General features: G+C 42.8%; 1 protein-coding gene across 1 annotated transcript in view; it reads left to right on the top strand.

The window, feature by feature from the left end:
- The window catches only part of d2r1 (dopamine D2 receptor 1), a 50,602-nt gene extending 37,301 nt beyond the window's left edge, over positions 1-13,301 (top strand). The window contains 4 exon segments of the mRNA NM_001124371.2: positions 8,471-8,673; positions 11,160-11,246; positions 11,437-11,809; positions 12,210-13,301. Coding sequence (NP_001117843.2) covers positions 8,471-8,673; positions 11,160-11,246; positions 11,437-11,809; positions 12,210-12,406 — 860 coding nt within the window. The 3' untranslated portion in view covers positions 12,407-13,301.
- The last annotated feature ends 4,250 nt before the right edge of the window (positions 13,302-17,551 follow it).

The following is a 17,551-nucleotide window of genomic DNA, read 5'->3' as shown; positions in this document are numbered from 1 at the left end:
AAGAGTGATCAGATGAATTTCAATTAGATGCAAAGTCCCTATTTGCCATGCAAATTAACTGAATCCCCAAAAAACATTTCCACTGCATTTCAGCCCTGCGACAAAAGGACCAGCTGACATCATGTCAGTGATTCTCTCGTTAACACGAGTGTAGACGAGGACAAGGCTGGAAATCACTCTGTCATGCTAATTGAGTTTGAATAACAGACTGGAAGCTTCAAAAGGAGGGTGGTGCTTGGAATCATTGTGCTTCCTCTGTCAACCATGGTTACCTGCAAGGAAACACATCCCGTCATCATTGCTTTGCACAAAAAAGGGCTTCAAAGGCAAGGATATTGCTGCCAGTAAGATTGCACCTAAATCAAAAATGTATTGGATCATCAAGAACTTCAAGGAGAGCAATTCAATTGTTGTGAAGAAGGCTTCAGGGCGCCCAAAAAAGTCCAGCGAGCGCCAGGACTGTCTCCTAAAGTGGATTCAGCTGCGGGATCGGGGCACCACCAGTACAGAGCTTGCAAGCTCAGGAATGTCAGCAGGAATGTCTGCATGCACAGTGAGGTGAAGACTTTTGGAGAATGGCCTGGTGTCAAGAAGGGCAGCAAAGAAGCCACTTCTCTCCAGGAAAAACATCAGGGACAGACTGATATTCTGGGGTAAAGTCATTTTCTCTGATGAATCCCCTTTCCGATTGTTTGGGGTATCTGGAAAAAAGCTTGTCCGGAGAAGACAAGGTGAGCGCTACCATCAGTCCTGTATCATGCCAACAGTAAAGCATCTTGAGACCATTCATGTGTGGGGTTGCTTCTCATCCAAGGGAGTGGGCACAGTCACAATTTTGCCTACGAACACAGCCATGAATAAAGAATGGTACCAACACATCCTCCGAGAGCAACTTCTCCCAACCATCCAGGAACAGTTTGGTGACGAACAATGCCTTTTCCAGCATGATGGAGCACCTTGCTCAGGGAACAAAACATTGATATTTTGGGTCCATGGCCAGGAAACTCCCCAGACCTTTATCCCATTGAGAACTTGTGGTCAATCCTCAAGAGGCGGGTGGACAAACAAAAACTGACAGAAATATCTAAAGCCACTGAAGCAGCAAACTTTGTGGAAATTAATATTTGTGTTATTCTCAAAACTTTTGCCCACGACTGTATATTCATCCAAAATGTCAATTTGATGTATTTTGCACTGTTTTGACCAACTCCGTTGCCTTGTGGTTAGAGTACCCACCCTGAGATTGAAAGGTTGGGAGACCGCTCGTCGGCTGAGTCATACCACACCCTGTTTATATGGTACCCGATGCGTCTTAGCTTGGCACTCAGAATTAAGGAGGTACATTGGGGATAAGATTGCAATAGAATAGTGTCCTGTCCAGGGGTTGTACTTATACATCAAGCTGCTTCATGCTACAGAGAATGACTATTGCTCAAATGAGCTGTTCCTGTTCGCTCGTGCAAGGCTCCTTACATACAGTGGCAAGAAAAAGTATGTAAACCCTTTGGAAATACCTGACTTTCTGCATAAATTGGTCCCAAAAAATTATCTGGTCTTCATCACAACAATAGACAAACATTCTGCTTACACTAATAACACACAAACAATTATACGTTTTCATGTCTTTATTGAACACACCGTGTAAACATTTACAGTTTAGGGTGGAAAACTTATGTGAACCCTTGGATTTAATAACTGGTTGACCCGCTTTGGGCTGCAATGACCTCAACCAAATGTTTTCTGCAGTTGCTGATCAGACATGCACAATAGTCAGGAGGAATTTTGGACCATTCCTCTTACAAAACTGTTTCAGTTCAGCAATATTCTTGGGATGTCTGGTGTGAACTGCTCCCTTGAAATCATGCCACAGCATCTCAATCGTCTGTGTTTTGGGTCGTTGTCCGGATGCATCACCCAACTTCGGTTGAGATTCATTTCGCGGACAGATAGCCTAACATTCTCCTGCAAAATGTCTTGATAAAATTCATTTTCCCTTCGATGATAGCAAGCTGTCCAGGCCCTGAGGCAGCAAAGCAGCCCCAAACCATGATGCTCCCCTCCACCATACTTTATAGTTGGGATGAGGTTTTTATGTTGGTGTGCTGTGCCTTTTATTTCTCCACATACAGTGTTGTGTGTTCTTTCCAAACAACTCAACTTTAGTTTCATCTGTCCACAGAATATTTTGCCAGTAGCTCTGTGGAACATCCAGGTGCACTTTTGCAAACTTAAAAAATGTTTTTTTGGACAGCAGTGGCTTCTTCTGTGATGTCCTTCCATGAACACCATTCTTCTTTAGTGTTTTCCATATCGTAGACTCGTCAACGGAGATGATAGCAAGTCTTTAGCTGACACTTTAGGATTCTTCTTAACCTCATTGAGCATTCTACACTGCTCTTGCAGTTATCTTTGCAGGACGGTCACTCCTAGGGAGAGTAGCAACAGTACTGAACTTTCTCCATTTATAGACAATTTGTCTTACCGTGGACTGATGAACATCAAGGCTTTTAGAGATACCTTTGTAACCCTTTCCAGCTTTATGCAAGTCAACCATTCTTAATTTGAGGTCTTCTGAGCTCTCTTTTGTTCGAGGCATGGTTCACATCAGGCAATGCTTCTTGTGAATAGTGTTGTGACGTTGTATTAGTTAATGTGACGACTGTTGTTCATCGAATGATTAAAGTTTCTAATTGCGTGATTAACTGAATCAAGCAATTATTAACTAATTAACCTGGGGCACCATAGGAAAACTAGTTTTTATTGAGTTTCTATTTCCCAAATTAACTCAAAGAATATTAGAATATTGATTTTACAACGGCCGCTAATTAACCAGTTGCCTCTACCAATCTCATTCTGAACGTCGTATAGCCCGTGAATCTGCACGGACCCGGGTCTCACCAATGAGTTCGTACCACACCAATCTTAGTTGAATATTTATTTACTAAAAAGCTAAAATGATGATAAAAGATACACATAGACAAAACACATTATAGGCTATTGATTAGAACTTAGTTTAACGGGCCAACACACTATGGCGCGTGTTACCCAAAATGGGGATTTCAAAGAGAGCGAGAAAAAAGAAAGTAAACGAGAGAAATATACATTTGGGTGAATTTGTCAGCTATGCTATTTTAACCCTAGCCTTGCCCCAAACTGCCGCTCTTATGGGTCAGAATATAATTATTTAATTACGTGGGGATGATCTCCGAAGATTCTCTGCGTGGACCGTCCAGACTGCTCGATGACGCACTACTCCGGCGCACCTCACTGATCGTCCTCCCGATGTCAGTGTCCTTTTGGCTTAGGAGTCTGTTCCCTCACCCTTTGCTCTGGAAGGGGTCTTCTGAGGACACAGCTCTGTAGCTCAGAGCTCACAGCATAGGAATGAAACCCTTTAGATACCACGATTCGATGGGAGATGGAGGCTAGGTGGTTTGACTTGAATTAATCCGCTTAGACACAGCTACTCAACCGTAGCTTGGGTAGAAAAGGATTTCTTTGTCTTCAAACTTGCGTTGCGTTCTGGGTTCGTTGACTTTTTAGACCTTGCTGCAGCCTGGGTCACGTAGTCTTCGTGTAAATTCTATACCCACAGGTTTTATACCCTTGGGTCAGAAGTGGGCATAACTGCCTTTAGGGCAATTCTCTGGGCGTACCAAGTTAATGAGGCAAGGTCTAGATTTTATTCAAATCCAATTTTAGACAACTAACTTAATAACATTTCATCTTCCCCAAAACATTCTCTTTGATTTGGATATTTTCCATACAATGTACAATGTATAAACATCAAACATCTACTAGGAAAACTCTTCACGTTACAATGTTTTCATAATAACATCATCTATTAACCTTTAATAACAAAACAAAAATGACATACATTTTCATATTCCATCTATCGTCATGACCACCATTGTGGCTGATGGAAACCATTGTTCCAAAGTCCCTTTATTTCATGTTTAATGTTCTGAGGCTGGTTCTCCATAGTAACAGGACAAAGGAATTTGTCTGTGGCCTGAGATTTACCAGGGGCGTGAGGGGTCATAAAATCCCCCACATCTTCAGACCCCTAGATCTCTCCTCCTCTGTCGGGGTTGAGAGATAATCTGTAGGGTTGTGGTCTCCTGTAACCTGACCTGGTCATGACAGTCATGACAATAGCAAACTCAAAATGTGTGAGTTTCTTTTACTTTTCTTTTTATTTCACCTTTATTTAACCAGGTAGGCAAATTGAGAACAAGTTCTCATTTACAATTGCGACCTGACCAAGATAAAGCAAAGCAGTTTGACACATACAACAACACAGAGTTACACATGGAGTAAAACAAACATACACTTATTTTTCTACTGTATATACAATGTGAGCAAATGAGGTAAGGGAGGTAAAGGCAAAAAAGGCCATGGTGGCGAAGTTAATACAATATAGCAAGTAAAACACTGGAATGGTAGATTTGCAGTGGAAGAATGTGCAAAGTAGAGATAGAAATAATGGGGTGCAATGGAGCAAAATAAATAAATACAGTAGGGGGAGAGGTAGTTTTTTGGGCTAAATTATAGATGGCTATGTACAGGTGCAGTAATCTGTGAGCTGCTCTGACATCTGGTGCTTAAAGCTAGTGAGGGAGATAAGTGTTTCCAGTTTCAGAGATTTTTGTAGTTCGTTCCAGTCATTGGCAGCAGAGAACTGGAAGGATTGGCGGCCAAAGGAAGAATTGGTTTTGGGGGTGAACAGAGAAATATACCTGCTGGACCGCGTGCTACAGGTGGGTGCTGCTATGATGACCAGCGAGCTGAGATAAGGGGGGAATTTACCTAGCAGGGTCTTGTAGATGACCTGGAGCCAGTGGGTTTGGCGACGAGTATGAAGCGAGGGCCAGCCAACGAGAGCGTACAGGTCTCAGTGGTGGGTAGTATATGGGGCTTTGGTGACAAAACGGATGGCACTGTGATAGACTACTACATCCAATTTATTGAGTAGGGTATTGGAGGCTATTTTGTAAATGACATCGCCGAAGTCGAGGATCGGTAGGATGGTCAGTTTTACAAGGGTATGTTTGGCAGCATGAGTGAAGGAGGCTTTGTTGCGAAACAGGAAGCCAATTCTAGATTTAACTTTGGATTGGAAATGTTTGATGTGAGTCTGGAAGGAGAGTTTACAGTCTAACCAGACACCTAGGTATTTGTAGTTGTCCACATATTCTAAGTCAGAACCGTCCAGAGTAGTGATGTTGGACGTGCGGGCAGGTTCAGGCAGCGATCGGTTGAAGAGCAACCATTTAGTTTTACTTGTATTTAAGAGCAAATGTAGGCCACGGAAGGAGAGTTGTATGGCATTGAAGCTCGTCTGGAGGGTTGTTAACACAGTGTCCAAAGAAGGGCCAGAAGTATACAGAATGGTGTCGTCTGCGTAGAGGTGGATCAGAGACTCACCAGCAGCAAGAGCGACATCATTGATGTATACAGAGAAGAGAGTCAGTCCAAGAATTAACCCTGTGGCACCCCCATAGAGACTGTCAGAGGCCCGGACAACAGGCCCTCCGATTTGACACACTGAACTCTATCAGAGTAGTTGGTGAACCAGGCGAGGCAATCATTTGAGAAACCAAGGCTATTGAGTCTGCCAATGAGGATGTGGTGATTGACAGAGTTGAAAGCCTTGGCCAGGTCAATGAATACGGTTGCACAGTATTGTTTCTTATCGATGGTGGTTAAGCTATCGTTTAGGACCTTGAGCGTGGCTGAGGTGCACCCATGACCAGCTCTGAAACCAGGTTGCATAGCGGAGAAGGTATGGTGGGATTCGAAATGGTCGGTAATCTGTTTGTTGACTTGGTTTTCGAAGACCTTAGAAAGGCAGGGTAGGATAGAAATAGGTTTGTAGCAGTTTGGGTCAAGAGTGTCCCCCCCCCCCTTTGAAGAGGGGGATGGCCGCAGCTGCTTTCCAATCTTTGGGAATCTCAGACGACACGAAAGAGAGGTTGAACAGGCTAGTAATAGGGGTTGCAACAATTTCAGCAGATAATTTTTAGAAAGAAAGGGTCCAGATTGTCTAGCCTGGCTGATTTGTAGGGGTTCAGATTTTGCAGCTCTTTCAGAACATCAGCTGACTGGATTTGGGAGAAGGAGAAATGGGGAAGGCTTGGGCGAGTTGCTGTGGGGGGGTGCAGTGCTGTTGACCGGGGTAGGGGTAGCCAGGTGAAAAGCATGGCCAGCCGTAGAAAAATGCTTATTGAAATTCTCAATTATAGTGGATTTATCGGTGGTGACAGTGTTTCCTATCCTCAGTGCAGTGGGTAGCTGGGAGGAGGTGTTCTTATTCTCCATGGACTTTACAGTGTCCCAGAACTTTTTTGAGTTTGTGTTGCAGGTAGCAAATTTCTGCTTGAAAAAGATAGCCTTGGCTTTTCTAACTGCCTGTGTATATTGGTTTCTAGCTTCCCTGAAAAGTTGCATATCACGGGGTCTGTTCGATGCTAATGCAGAACGCCATAGGCGGTTTTTGTGTTGGTTAAGGGCAGTCAGGTCTGGAGAGAACCAAGGGCTATATCTGTTCCTGGTTCAAAGTTTCTTGAATGGGGCATGCTTATTTAAGATGGTGAGGAAGGCATTTTTTTTAAATAACCAGGCATCCTCTACTGACGGGATGAGATCAATATCTTCCAGGATACCCCGGCCAGGTCGATTAGAAAGGCCTGCTCGCTGAAGTGTTTCAGGGAGCGTTTGACAGTGATGAGTGGAGGTCGTTTGACCGCTGACCCATTACGGATACAGGCAACGAGGCAGTGATCGCTTGGTTGAAAACAGCAGAGGTGTATTTAGAGGGCAAGTTGGTTAGGATGATATCTATGAGGGTGCCCGTGTTTAGGGCTTTGGGGTTGTACCTGGTAGGTTCATTGATAATTTGTGTGAGATTGAGGGCATCAAGCTTAGATTGTAGGATGGCTGGGGTGTTAAGCATGTTCTATTTTAGGTCACCTAGCAGCACGAGCTCTGAAGATAGATGGGGGGCAATCAGTTCACATATGGTATCCAGAGCACAGCTGGGGGAAGAGGGGTTATATAGCAGGCGACAACGGTGAGAGACTTGTTTTTAGAGAGGTTGATTTTTAAGAGTGGAAGTTCAAATTGTTTGGGTACAGACCTGGATAGTAGGACAGAACTCTGCAGGCTATCTTTGCAGTAGATTGCAACACCGCCCCCTTTGGCCGTTCTATCTTGTCTGAAAATGTTGTAGTTAGTAATGGAGATTTCAGAGTTTTTGGTGGTCTTCCTAAGCCAGGATTCAGACACTGCTAGAACATCCGGGTTGGCAGAGTGTGCTAAAGCAGTGAATAATACAAACTTAGGGAGGAGGCTTCTAATGTTAACATGCATGAAACCAAGGCTATTACGGTTACAGAAGTCATCAAAAGAGAGCGCCTGGGGAATAGGAGTGGAGCTAGGCACTGCAGGGCCTGGATTCACCTCTACATCACCAAAGGAACAGAGGAGTAGGATAAGGGTACGGCTAAAAACTATGAGAATTGGTCATCTAGAACGTCCGGAACAGAGTAAAATGAGGTTTCTGGGGGTGATAAAATAGATTCAAGGTATAATGTACAGACCAAGTTATGGTAGGATGTGAATACAGTGCAGGTAAACCTAGGTATTGAGTGATGATGAGAGAGATATTGTCTCTAGAAACATCCTTGAAACCAGGTGATGTCATCGCATGTGTGTGTGGTGGAACTGAAAGGTTGGATAAGATATAATGAGCAGGGCTAGAGGCTCTACAGTGAAATAAGCCAATAAACACTAACCAGAACAGCAATGGACAAGGCATATTGGCATTAAGGAGAAGCATGCTTTGTCGAGTGATCATAAGGGTCTCAGACAGCTAGCCGTGCCATCAGTAGCAAGCTAGCCATAGGATGAAGGTCTGTTTTTAGCCATCTCGTGCGCTTCCGTCAGTAGATTAGGGGGGTTCCGTGTGGTAGAGGGGATCAATCCAATTGGCAAAATAGTTATAGTGACCCAAGAAAAAATTGTCCGATAGACCTATTCAGAGAGCAGCCGATAAGACAGCTAACGATTAGCGGGCCGCAGATGGGTGTTCATGTAATTTTTTATATATGGCAAGGCAGCTCCAACATATCCAATCTCGTCTCATTGATTGGACTCCAGGTTAGCTGACTCCTGGCTCCAATTAGCTTTTGGAGAAGTCATTAGCCTAGGGGTTCACATACATTTTCCAACCTACACTGTGAATGTTTAAAATATGTATTCAGTGTAGACAAGAAAAATACAATAATTTGTGTGTTATTAGTTTAAGCACACTATGTCTGTCTATTGTTGTGACTTAGATGAAGATCAGATCCATTTTGATGACCAATTTATGCAGAAATCCGGGTAATTTCAAAGTTCACATACTTTTTCTTGCCACTGTACGTTTGACTAGTATTGTTGTTTTCTGTCATTTTGTTTTCCTCCCTAGCGACTCGCGACGAGTCCCTGTGCATCATCGCCAACCCGGCCTTTGTGGTGTACTCCTCCATTGTGTCCTTCTACATTCCCTTCATCATCACTCTGCTGGTCTACGTGCAAATTTATGTGGTGCTTCGCAAGCGGCGAAAACGGGTGAACACAAAGCGCTTGTGTCAAGGGACAGGCGACCGCGACACAGGCGTCACATTAAAGGTGACTAGGCTGCAAATCATGTTTTTCAAAAATTAAGAGACACTTAGGAGAGACAATTCAATGAAATACTTTGTCAACAACACGTCATGTGTTTTTGGAGAATGTAATCTAACAGGAGGAAGCAAAATATTGTCCATAAAGTGTTTGCGCTTCCCAGACTTGAGAGGCCAAACACATACAGTTGTATGTAAGTCGGAAGTTTACATACACTTAGGTTGGAGTCATTAAAACTCATTTTTCAACCACTCCACAAATTTCTTGTTAACAAACTATAGTTTTGGCAAGTCGGTTAGGACATCTACTTTGTGCATAACACAAGTCATTTTTCCGATAATTGTTTTTGGACAGATTATTTCACTTATATTCACTGTATAACAATTCAGGTGGGTCAGAAGTTTAAATGCACTAAGTTGACTGTGCCCTTAAACATTTTGGAAAATTCCAGACAATTATATCCTGGCTTTAGAAGCTTCTGATAGGCTAATTGACATCATTTGAGTCAATTGGAGGTGTACCTGTGGATGTGTTTCAAGGCCTACCTTCAATCTCAGTGCCTCTTTGCTCGACATCATGGGAAAATCAAAAGAAATCAGCCAAGACCTCAGAATAAAATTGTAGACCTCCACAAATCTGGTTCATCCTTGGGAACAATTTCCAAATGCCTGAAGGTACCACGCTAATCTGTGCAAACATTGGTACGCAAGTATAAACACCATGGGACCACACATCCGTCATACTGCTCAGGAAGGAGGCACGTTCTGTCTCCTAAAGATTAACGTACTTTGGTGCGAAAAGTGCAAATCAATCCCAGAACAACAGTAAAGGACCTTGTGAAGATGCTGGATGAAACAGGTACAAAAGTATCTATATCCACAGTAAAAATAAGTCCTATATCGACATAACCTGAAAGGCTGCTCAACAAGGAAAAAGCCACTGCTACAAAACCAGCATAAAAAAGCCAGACTATGGTTTGCAACTGCACATGGGGTCAAAGATCGTACTTTTTGGAGAAATGTCCCCTGGTCTGATGAAACAAAAATAGAACTGTTTGGCCATAATGACCATCATTATCATTATGTTTGGAGGAAAAGGGGGAGGCTTGCAAGCCAAAGAACACCATCCCATCCTTGAAGAACGGGGGTGGCAGTATCATGTTGTGGGCGTGCTTTGCTGCACGAGAGACTGGTGCACTTCACAACATAGATGGCATCATGAAGGGGGAAAAATTATGTGGATATATTGAAGCAGCATCTTAAGACATCAGTCAGGAAGTTAAAGCTTGGTCTCAAATGGGTCTTCCAAATGGACAATGACCCCAAGCATACTTCCAAAGTTGTGGCAAAATGGCTTAAGGACAACAAAGTTAAGGTATTGGAGTGGCCATCACAAAGCCCTGACCTCTATCCCATAGAAAAATTGTGGCCAGAACTGAAAAATATGTGTGAGCAAGGAGGCCTACAAACCTGAATTCACCCAACCTATTGTGGGAAGCTTGTGGAAGGCTACCCAAAACGTTTGATCCAAGTTAAACAATTTTAAAGGCAATGCTACCAAGTACTAATTGAGCGTATGTAAACTTCTGACCCACTGGGAATGTGATAACAGGAATACAAGCTGAAATAAATCATTCTCTCTCTTTTTATTTTGACCTTTCACATTCTTAAAATAATGTGGTGATCCTAACTGAGCTAAAACAGGGAATTTTTACTAGGATTAAATGTCAGGAATTGTGAAAAACTGAGTTTAAATGTATTTGGCTAAGGTGTATGTAAACCTCCGACTTCAACTGTAGATAATGATCTTGTTGGAGGGGGCAAGAAATACACACGAGATAGCTTTCTAGCTGGGATGAAAAGGGCACACTCAATTATCCTAAGGTGTTTTTAAGATGGTTATCTTTTGTGCAATGAGATTGTTAGCAACATATTGTGCTGTAATTGGTCATTTCACGTGACAAATCCCACTTGGCCATGTTACATTGGTCTACTAGATTAGGAGGAGACCTGAAATGCAACAGTAATTATGATGTGCCTTTTAAGTGACCTTTTCTGGATATTGATTTTAGTGACATTAAAGCGGATCAATACAGGAAAAGAAGACGTGTTTCTCTCACCCCTGTACATTACTCATGTACATGCATGCTTTTGTCTTGGTGTGGGGAAGGGAGAGCGAAGAGAAAATAAATTCACAAGGTACTGGGCAATTGCAAGAAAAATAGTCCTCAACACTTTTATACTGAGAGTCAATAAACCATTTCTGAAACAATATTGTCAGTTTAACTCTGTGGACTTTTTATTTCTGCCCTATTGAGTGTTATGGATGTAATGATTTGAATGGGAATCAAATAACGGTGTACGCTCAATAGAATGACAGTTTGTTTGGTTAATTGTTCTTTAGAATTGTGCCCTCTCAAAGAGCGACTCGGAGACCATTTGGTGCCTGTGCAGTGACTGTGTGCCGGCTTCTTTCCCCTGTTGTTGTTTCAGGAGAAGTGCAGTCACCCAGGAGATGTGAGTCTGTGCACTGTGATTGTGAAACCTAATGGGAGCTTTCCTGTCAACAAGAAAAAAGTGGTGCGTCAAGTATTTGTTGTGCTATTTTTTACAGAGTAACTCTCAGAAGGAAATGTATTTACTTTCAAAGGCAGTTAATGCAGTGTCTCCTCTATCGTTCCCATTTCTCCCCATAAGCAAGATATAGAAGTTACTGCTCTATTAATAGTATTACTACTACTACTACATTGTTGTTGATCTCTGTCAGCAGATCTTCATCAAAGAGGTGGCCCACGAAGGGGACGACATGGAGTTGGACGAGAGCACCAACCCTCAGAAACAGAAGAATGTGGACACTGCTACCGCCACGCCTGTCAGCCACCAGCTCCTCCCGCCAACCAAGGGTAACACCAGCCCCACCTCCGTGTCCCCCTCCCCGCCTGAGGGCTCCCTCAAAGTGGAGAAGAACAGCGACTCGAAGGACATACTGGCGGTGCCCAAAGTGGCTAAAGTGTTTCAGACCGAGGCCTTACCCAACGGCAAAACCCAGACGTCTATCAAGCAGCAACCCACTCTCATGAGTAAGAGGAAGATCTCCCAACAGAAGGAAAAGAAAGCCACTCAAATGTTAGCCATAGTCCTTGGTAAGTTGTTAACATGAATACCACTTTGAAGGTACTGTTGAGAGAGGAGGGATATAAACATTGGGGTAAAGTCTATTTTACTTTCACACGTCATAAGCAGTAAGAGAACTCAATAAAATGTAGCTGATATATTTATTTTACTAGCTGTAGCTTTCTGATGGCCTGTGTAGGTATATTATAGTCCCTTAGTAATCCTTAACTTGAAAAGAGCTTACAGGCAGCGAGGCAGACAATGTTGCAACAAAAGGAGACAGTTTTAAATTTTCATACATCAGAAGGACTTTTTTTTAATCAAGTTTAACTTCAGGACATGACTCAATGTCAGCATCAATCCAGTACCACGGTAATAGCTGGTTTCTCCGATCTCTTCACATTTTGTCTTCTCTCTCTCTCTCTCTAGGTGTATTTATCATATGCTGGCTACCTTTTTTCATCACTCATATATTGAACACCCACTGCACCACATGCAAGGTTCCTGCGGAGATGTATAATGCTTTCACGTGGCTGGGGTATGTGAACAGTGCGGTGAACCCCATCATATACACCACTTTCAATATAGAGTTCAGAAAAGCTTTCATCAAGATCCTGCATTGCTAAGGTTGGCATTTTCAGCAGGGAGCTGAAATGAAGAAAAGCATAACTTATAGCCTACTAAAATATACCTCATCCACATGAGGACTCTGCACGTGACCATAAGTCTCAGTGATGATCTTTTGAGAAATGGAGAGACTGAGTAAATGCCACACATGAAAACCTGGGGACTTTTGTTTGATTATTTTGTGGACTTATGATCTCCCACATGAATGTATATCGAGGAATAATGTCTTTTATCAATGAACTGTCTGTTGGAAATGTCATGTTGGTCTTAACCATCGTGCTTGTCACTTAAGAACTGTCCACTCCAGGAAATGTAAAGAAAACACAAGAAGATGTGCTTAAAAAACACTAAAGCAAACCACCTATTTAATCTGTGTATATGATGTATTTTGATCATGGCTGAATCCTGCAAAGAACAACTAGATGTCAACAAATCAGTGTTCATCTCAGTATTAAACCTGATCATATTAAACTGGTCATCTATGAGCTCTGCAGCTTTAAACCACCCACAGAATAAAATGTGTTTTGCATAGAGATGAAACATTTTGACTCATGGTTTTCTCACTGGTCCACTTGGCAAGAGAGGCACATGTTTGTGATACATTTCATTATTATTATTATTAATAATATGATTATTATTATTAATATTATACCAAAACAACTTACAGCCACCACGTGACAATTGTTCCTATCTGGCTCGGAAGGACCATGAATAAGGTTTTTAAGCAATTATTATTTACATTTGCTGTAAATGCTTTTTATAAACCTGTTCTATGTGATTAAATGCCTGCAATGAAAATTTGATGCATGTTGCAATGCTCCTTTATATGGATTCTCATGAAATGTAAGTTTGACAACAACAAAAAAAACTATGTCCAATAAATGAAGTAATGAGACGTGCTGTGCTATGTAAATGTGTTATTCTTTGGTACTCTATATACTGTTTCTATAATGTAATACTGTATAAATAACTAATATAATAGTACAATGCAAAATCTACTAGGCTGAATACTCTATTATAATTGGTCGAGAGGGCGTTCATTATTTTCCTGTAAATACACAGCAAAAAATAATATGGCAATTATGTAGTTTCAACTAAGAATAGGGACTCGCGCTATTCCATATCAATGTTTTCTGCAGATGATTCTAATGTTCTCTGTGCAGGAAACCATAGTGGGACACACAAAACATGTTTGAATATTACTTTATTTCCATTATAGTGAAAAATCGAATACAATATATCTATCCATTTCAAAAAGACAAATCAAGAGCAAGTCTTTAGTGTCAAAGCCCCCTAGGCCTAGTCTATGGTTTTTGTGCCATGACACAGCTTGATCTACAGACCCCATCTCGTAGGATGTTATAATGTCATTAGTCCCATGGTAACCATTATCAGAGACTGTGGTTAGTCTCTACATAAGGTCACAGCCACAGTTTCTGATGACAGCGCATAATGTCTTCAGTGTAAAAGGGATGCCTCATCCCATAATTAATGTGTAATCTTGAACCCTCAAGATTTTCTGCCCCACGAGCTACCTGTCTTGACATATCAAGTCCCTCATCACTACCCCATAAGATGGCTCCTCACTGCACTGAAAGTATACCCTGGCTGTCTGGCCTGATACCACCAACAATAGTAAAGAATAGAGCTGTACCAGCGGTCACACACAGAACCCCATTGTTGTACTGGTAGGATAGTAATGACACTTACCAGATGTTTCCTTAAAATCCTAATTGACTTGCAGTACAATGAGTGCATACACTTTTAGAATGTCTGTGTCATCCCTGTGGGACTTAAACCCACAACCTTGTCGTAGTTTTTTTCTGACCAAGTAATGTGCCTTTTGTATACCTTGTCTGAATTTGTTTGGCATTCAGACACATTCTGTCGTCACACTATACGTCTCATCACAGGCTACTGTGTTATTCTGCGTACTTTGATTTACACTTTAGCCATGGTTCATCTGTGCCAGAGCCGATTGAATATTTACCTTTCTCTTTCATCATCCTTACGCTGTAACAGGCTGTCCCTTAGAATTTTTTTGTAAATACTAGACGTTTCCTACAACCAGCATCCAGCCCCTGGCCCTGTGTCACATTTTAAGGAGGTCCCCAGGACCCCAATTCAAACAGCACCCTGAGTCTTCAAAATCTTGTTATTCAGATGCTATATCACCTTCAATGACCCCAATACCAACCATACATGTACTATCCCGTCACTGTCAATCTGAATGTCCTCCCCTCCATCCGTGATGATGACACAGTCAGGCCTCCACTGTGTTGTCTAAGATTTACGCAACGTTGAATGGTCTGTGACATTGATTCTCCTCAAGTTTAATTTATATCAACGGCAACTTTTGACAAGCACTTACCTCGAGGGACAACTGGAAACACTGTATAATCTCTGCACAGCCCTAATACAAACCATCAGGGGAGGACAGGGATAGGCCTCCCTTGGCCTCGCAAGTGCCTGCCTCCTTCCAGTGTATATCCCTCTTCCTCTGATCTCTGAAGCGACTTTTCCCCTTTTCCTCGTCTGCTATCACCCTAAAGGCATGCCTGAGCCCCAGTGATTGGCATGTTCAAATAAAGTAGTAGTGGTGGTGTGTGTTCCAACACTGGGGCCCTTTAATGAACTGAGTGAAGAAGGCTTGCCAGACACTGCATTATTGAAAAGTTTCCACACCCGAGCTGTGATCAGGCGGCCTGAAAGGCTCTTAATGGACTTTGTGTCAGAGCTTTCCATGTGATTGCTAGATCAGCCATTGCCATTTACCTCCAGCGTGAGCTGTGAAGTCGTGCTGCTCTGACTAGTGATTGCTGTGCTGCAGGGAGTATGCTGGATGGATGATTGCCTCTCAGAGATGGAGCATCCTGGGTACTGCGTTGTGAAAATCTAACAGGATGTTTTGAACTGCAACTGATTTCACCTCTGTCTCGTCTCATTAACTGAAGAGCACATATCTACATCTATGCAGTTACATCCAGTTTAGACCTATTCATCGCTAATGATGGACTAGACATGACTTTGCAACGACAGGGTTAGACAGGGTTAACGGAAATATTACAGTAAATATAGAGATGCAATGCATTCGGAAAGAATTCAGATCCCTTCCCTTTGTTACGTTACAGCCTTATTCTAAAATGGATTAAATAAAAATGTTCCTCATCAATCTACACACAATACCGCATAATGACAAAGCGAAAACAGGTTTTTAGAAAAGTTTGCAAATGTACTAAAAATTTAAAACAGAAATACCTTATTTACCCAAGTATTCAGACCCTTTGAAATTGAGCTGAAGTGCATCCTGTTTCCATTGATCATCCTTGAGATGTTTTTTAATTGGAGTCCTCCTGTTGATTCCTCCTCAATTGATTGGACATGATTTGGAAAGGCACACACCTGCCTATATAAGGTCCCACATTCGACAGTGCATGTCAGAGCAAAAACCAAGGCATGAGGTCAAAGGAATTGTCCGTAGAGCTCTGAGACAGGATTGTGTCGAGGCACAGATCTAGGGAAGTGTACCAAAAAATGTTGGCAGCATTGATGGTCCCCATGAACACAGTGACCTCCATCATTCTTAAATGGAAGGAGTTTGTAACCACCAAGACTCTTCCAAGAGCTGGCCGCCCGGCCAAACTGAGCAATCAGGGGAGAAGAGCCTTGGTCAGAGAGGTGACCAAGAACCCGATGGTCACTCTGACAGTCACTCTGACAGAGCTCCAGAGATCCTCTGTGGAGATGGGAGAACCTTCCAGAAGGACAACCATCTCTGCAGCACTCCACCAATCAGGCCTTTATGGTAGAGTGGCCAGACTGAAGCCACTCCTCAGTAAAAGGCACATGACACCCTGCTTGGAGTTCAGGATTCTCTGGTCTGATGAAACCAAGATTGAACTCTTTGACTTAAAATGCCAAGCGTCATGTCTGGAGGAAACTTGGAACCATCCCTATGGTGAATCATGGTGGTGGCAGCATCATGCTGTGGGGATGTTTTTCGGCGGCAGGGAATGGGAGACTAGGCAGGATCGAGGGAAAGATGAACGGTGCAAAGTACAGAGAGATCCTTGATGAAAACCTGCTCCAGAGCGCTCAGGACCTCAGACTGGGCCAAAGGTTAACTTTCCAACAGGACAACAACCCTAAGCACACAGCCAAGACAACGCAGGAGTGGCTTCGAGTCAAGTCTGCGAATGTCCTTGAGTGGCGGAGCCAGAGCCCGGACTTAAACCCGATCAAACATCTCTGGAGAGACCTCAAAATAGCTGAGCAGCCTGACAGAGCTTGAGAGGATCTGCTGAGAAGAATGGGAGAAACTCCCCATATGAAATAAAAATGTTATTTGTCACATGCGCCGAATACAACAGGTGTAGACCTTCCAAGTGAAATGCTTACTTACAAGCGTTTAACCAACAATGCCATTTTTTGAGAAATTAGTGTTAAGTGAAAAAAAAAATACAAATAATTCAACAGCAGCAGTAAACAGTATCAAGGCTATATATGTTGGCTATCGGCACAGAGTCAATGTGGGGCACAGGTTAGTCGAGGTAATTGAGGTAATATGTACATGTAGGTAGAGGTAAAGTGACTACGCATAGATAATAACCAGAGAGTAACAGCAGCGTAAAAGGGGGGGCCAATGCAAATACTCTGGGTAGCCATTTGATTAGCTGTTCATGAGTCTTATGACTTGGGGGTAGAAGCTGTTAAGAAGCCTTTTGAACCTAGACTTGGCGTTCCAGTACCGCTTGCCGTGCGACAGCAGAGAGAACGGTCTATGCCTAGGATGGCTGGAGTCATTGATCATTTTTAGGGCCTTCCTCTGACAGGGGCTGGTATAGAGGTCCTGGAAGGCAGGAAGCTTATCCCCAGTGATGTACTGGGACGTACGCATTACTCTCTGTAATGCCTTGCGGTTGGATGCCGAGCAGTTGCTATACCAGGCAGTGATGCAACCAGGACGCTCTCGATGGTGCAGCTGTAGAACTTTTTGAGTATCTGAGGATCCATGCCAAATCTTTTCAGTCTCCTGAGGCGGAATAGGCTTTGTCGTGCCCTGTTCACAACTGTCCTGACATTTACTCCTGAGGTGCTGACCTGTTGCACCCTCGTCAACAACTGTGATTATCATTATTTGACCT

This window comes from Oncorhynchus mykiss, chromosome 24 (assembly GCF_057628025.1).
Source record: "Oncorhynchus mykiss isolate SJ-2025 chromosome 24, ASM5762802v1, whole genome shotgun sequence".
NCBI classification, from domain to species: Eukaryota; Metazoa; Chordata; class Actinopteri; order Salmoniformes; family Salmonidae; genus Oncorhynchus; species Oncorhynchus mykiss.
The sequence above is the reverse complement of the archived record's forward strand: the minus strand, read 5'-3'. Positions and strand labels throughout refer to the sequence as shown.